At 29.6% G+C, this 5117-nt stretch overlaps 1 protein-coding gene across 1 annotated transcript in view; it reads left to right on the plus strand.

Annotated features, from left to right (window-relative positions):
• The window catches only part of LOC111623006 (protein fem-1 homolog A-like), a 48017-nt gene extending 43152 nt beyond the window's left edge, over positions 1-4865 (plus strand). Inside the window, exon 5 of the mRNA XM_023365485.1 lies at positions 2083-4865. Coding sequence (XP_023221253.1) covers positions 2083-3416 — 1334 coding nt within the window. The 3' untranslated portion in view covers positions 3417-4865. The remainder of the gene's footprint in view (positions 1-2082) is intronic.
• Positions 4866-5117: the final 252 nt, after the last annotated feature.

Raw genomic sequence — 5117 nt, forward strand, 5'->3', positions numbered from 1 at the left:
TATCGTCTTATCTGCAGAAATATACAGTATTTTAGTTTTAATTAACTGGCTACCAAGTATTAGTAAATATTAATATTATAATGTATAATAATATATTAATAAATTTTTGTTATTTAATATTTGAGTTAAGCATCTTTAATCACAATTTGTGGATGTCATTTATATTACACTGTCAGTTAACGCTGTTTTTATTAATTAATTTGACTTAAATTCAATTACGATGCATACTGAAAAATGGAAGAAGTATCTTACTCATATGCACATTGAAATCTAATTTGAATAACAGCATAATCAGCGGTTAATGTTGTGACATCTAATGATGCAATGTAATTTCAGTACTACTAACTTCTGAATCGATAGTCCCATCATTGATTGGTTTGGTCATTAATCTTTTTTAACACTGGAAGTATATGGAGTTGACTGTCTCTCTCTCTAATCGGTGACTGGATCTTGCCAAGTAGCTTGTTTGGCAGCTGAGTTATTGTACGGCAACTGGAGCAAATATGGCATTCAAAAGTTTGTTTATAAACCAAATTGTTCAAAAAGCAATGCATTCAAAACCTGAGGTTTGACTGTTTATAAAAATAAATGCACATGATGATTTAATTAAAATTATTCATCTCTTCTTCAATAGCAAGAAATTACTGAATAAATTGTATCTATTGTTGAGATATATATAGGGGAGAACTGGGCAACTTTGGCATGATAAGAATAAATTAAATTTTGAGTAACAAATACTGCCATAAATTGAAGAAAAGCATTGTTTATTGTCAACCAGAATGTAAACTTACCATAGAACTGGTTAAAATCAGTTTGGAAATAAAAATAATCATAATAATAACTTTATAAAAAGATAGCAATTGCCAAAGTTTTCCCCATACCAGGGGCAACCTCGGCAACAGTAATGGGGCAAGATAAGCAGGTATATAAATTTGTGTTATTAACAGTGTATAAATTGGAATTCACTGTTAAAACAAAGAAATACAAGTTCAAAAACCTATTTAATATTATAACAACGAAATATAAGTTTGAAGGCACATTTAAGTAAAGAAAATGTAAACAAAAATTAATTACAAAAAAAAATCAAACAGATAATGAATGAAAGCATCCTAATGCAAGTTAAAAGCAATATAAATGAATTAGTGAACTCAAACAAACAGTAGAAGCAAAATATGCTTAACAGCAAATTGTTTATGCCCTACACATATCATAAATAAAATGAACCAACTCATTTTCCACATCTGTATAGCCACATGAGCCCACAGTTCACATAATCCACTTTTTTTGAGTAGTTCCATGTTGTTTATTGCAATATATGCAGTAAGTATTTTCATTGTCATTTTACTATTCTTTAGGACTTTTCTGCCCCCTTTCTTTAGTGAACTTTGAATCTGATTTCTCCAAATCCATTGCCCATCTGCAAGTTCCTGATTTTTTAACTTTAGCCTTGGCTTCTAGTGTGGCTTTGTATGGGGATCAAGTTATTTCTTCTGCTTGTTGTTTATTGTTTGCGATCAAATCAAACCACGGCAAAACACGATCAGGAACAAGATCGGCAACACTACCGAAGATGCCCCAATAGTCATGATTTAGAAACATTAAGTGGAACCCTGAAAATAGGGTACCAAGCCATGATCTGGCCATGTGAATAAGTTAATGTTTTATCCTTCTCACAGGAATAACAACTTTCGTTATTATGGAATTATAACAAAACATGACAATTTTATATAAATGGAAGCAAAATGTTATCAGAAATTGAATGAAACAGACAACTTATTTGATATTTCAACTATGCTTGTCGGAGAACAACACACACACCACACTCAACAAGCCGTCATTAAAACTCAACTGACTAGCCTCTAAAGAGAGTCTCCTTTTATTTTGTCTGAAAGAAAATTTAATTGATGAAGTTACCCTGTCCTCCCCTATATATTTTAAATTCTTCATAACAATCGTGAGAGATATTAAATTTTTATTTTTTGAAACATACTGCTTAAATTAAGAGATCATATATATAAAAATTTTATATTTATTAATTATGGTATAATTAATTTCAGACAATAATTAATTTATAATTTTTATTTTTAGGTAACACAGCTCTTCATGATTGTGCAGAATCTGGTAGTCTTGATATCATGAAATTATTATTGAGTCATGGTGCCAGAATGGATGTTGATTCCTATGGAATGACTCCACTATTAGCTGCAGCTGTGACAGGTCATATTCCTATAGTAGAATATTTAATATCACTCTTAACATGTACAAAAAAAGAGAAAGTTGATGCTCTTGAATTGCTTGGTGCCACTTTTGTTGATAAGAAACGTGATATGACGGGTGCTCTTAAATTGTGGAGAAGAGCAATGGAAGAAAGATATCAGAATGGAGATATGCCTCTAGAAAAGCCTCTCATCTCATCTCCTATAGCAGCCTATGAAAATGCCATGGAAGTTCGTTCAGTAAGTCAATTAGATGAACTTATTTGTGATCCTGATGAAATGCGCATGCAGGCCCTGTTAGTAAGGGAGCGTATTCTTGGACCCGCTCATCCTGACACATCTTATTACATTCGTTATCGGGGTGCCGTGTATGCAGATACAGGAAATTTTGAACGTTGCATTAGATTATGGACTTATGCTTTAGATGTTCAGCAAAAAGTATTGGAACCACTTAGCCCTATGACACAAAGTAGTTTATTGTCTTTTGTAGAATTATTTTCGTTTATGATGTCTGAGGCTTGGGCTCGTAACAGACGCATTCCTGCTGTCAATTTTTCAGATTTACTTGGTGTTTTCCACAGGGCACTTCAGGAAATAGATACTGCCATGCAGCATGTATCTAAAATACCCCCTGCAGAGAGAGATTCAAGTCATTTCCATAGAACTTTAATTATTGTAATTCATTTAATAGGTCTAATGTGTCGTTTACAGCCACATTTAATTAACGAACAAGATTTAGAATTGAAAAAAGCTGTATATAGGCTAGTAAGAATGAATCCTCGTGGTAGAAATGGAAGGACACCTCTTCACTTGACTTGCTTTAGGGATTCTTCATCAATAAGTCGGTATCCAGTTTGTACTTTTCCTTCTCCGGAAGTAGTCGATTTATTATTGGAAGTTGGTGCATCCCCGAATGCAGTCGATTTTGATAACAACACTCCTTTGCATGTAGCAGCGATGAATAAACCTTGTGCTCGTACAGTTTTTAAAACTCTTCTTAATCACGGAGCTCATCTTGATTTTTGTAATCTAGATGGAATGACAGCTTTACAGCTTGCTCGTAATGCTGCTCTCACGGATATATATCCTTTACGCTACCTCACTCTCCAGTGCCTATGCTCCCAAATAATCAAGAAATATAATATACCTTATAAAGGTCTAGTGCCTCAGAAATTGGAATCTTTTGTTGAGTCTCATTAATTTTATTGCAGTGATTTTTAAACAGATATTAAAACATCAAAATGCATGATTTAATAATTGATTTTGAAGGTTAGTAAATTTCAAAAAAGTAATGACAATCTCTGCAGTAATTTCAATTTATGCCAGATGTTTCAAGTTGAAACTTTTAAGATATAAATATATTAATCTGCTGAAAACAACAAAACTAATAACCAATGTCAAATCTATTGCATGCAGCAATTTAATTTTTTTATGTGTGATTTAAAATAAAGAACATTAACAGTTTGTTAATAAATGATTATGTGGTGAATATTAACATTATATATATCATACAAAAAAACAAAGATTTGCAGTTTTTCCAGACTTCCTTGAAATTCATATAATAATGCTGTTTGTTCTAGATACGACACCTTAATTAATTTTGTTGTTCCAGTTATCATAAAGTATACATATTATGTATTAAAATTATTTAATTTTAAGGTACCATATTGTAAGTATTATTTAATTGTTGTTAAAGAAACAATGTAAGTTGAGTATGTATTTTGTTCCAATAGCAAAAGTACCGATGGTATATAAATGTAATAATCTATATTTACGCTCAAAAAGAAAAATATAGGCAAGGTTTTGATTCAAATGTTTAATTTTCAATAAATTTTTTTTTTGCAATGTTGATTTCAAAATTAATCAACTAGCATGCCAAAATTAAAAGCAAAAACTATTTTGCAATTAAACTAGTCAGATTGGACGCCATATTTCAAAATTTGAATCATCAAAAAATAAAATATTCTGGTTCAAACAATTAAATAGTTTTTTATTTGAAAATAAATTGCCAACTTATTTTGAAATAAAAACAACATAAAAATATATATATTATTTAATACAAAAATTCAAAAATCAGATGGTGCAATAGAATAATCTCACATTGAATTGCAGGTAGTATTTTCAATTCTTATCAGTGTAAATTACTGATTATTACTAAATTATAATTTGCATTAAAGTTTTTTTTTAATTTTTATTCAGTCTTATTTTCCGATAATGCTAATTGGCATTTTTTTCCCATGGTCTTTCATCTCTTTTTCCAATAACTGGTCAAAATGAATTTTTGCATTTTGGTCTTTTTTTTTAAATTCAAATTTCCATCGGTGATCTTCAATAAAGAAACGTAAAACATTTACAATTTTCTTATTGCAATAAAAAATTTTATTTTAGATCATTGTGCAATGTTTCTAGTTCGACTGGATTGTGTCCAAAAAAAAATCTTTGGAAGCAGTTTTTTTTTGTGAGATTTTGTATTTTTTGAGAAGCAGCAAAAATGTTTTGACGAAAGATTGCAGAAGGAGTGGTATATATAAATTGATTATAATAATAAATTGTCAAAAACAGAAGGACGATGTGAATAAAAAAAACATTAATATGTATATATATTTTTTAAATATGCAGATGGCATTATTTGATTGGAATGTTGTCAGATTATTGAATAAAAAAATTATTATTATTTGTGTCATTTGTAACTTTTTTGAAGTTTTTAATGTAAGATGATTTTTCAAAAAAATTAGAATGAAGTAAAAATTCTTAAATATTCGACAAAGATATTTGCAAAGAAATTACATTAATTAAATTATTTTAAGAGGAAAAATATGCATGAAAATTAATTTTAGATTTTTGTTTTCAGTTACAGTATATTTAACTGTTACATTTAATGTCATTTGAAAACTTTACGTA

Source organism: Centruroides sculpturatus, unplaced genomic scaffold (genome assembly GCF_000671375.1).
Source record: "Centruroides sculpturatus isolate CEXI.00-Female unplaced genomic scaffold, Cexi_2.0 scaffold343, whole genome shotgun sequence".
NCBI lineage: Eukaryota > Metazoa > Arthropoda > Arachnida > Scorpiones > Buthidae > Centruroides > Centruroides sculpturatus.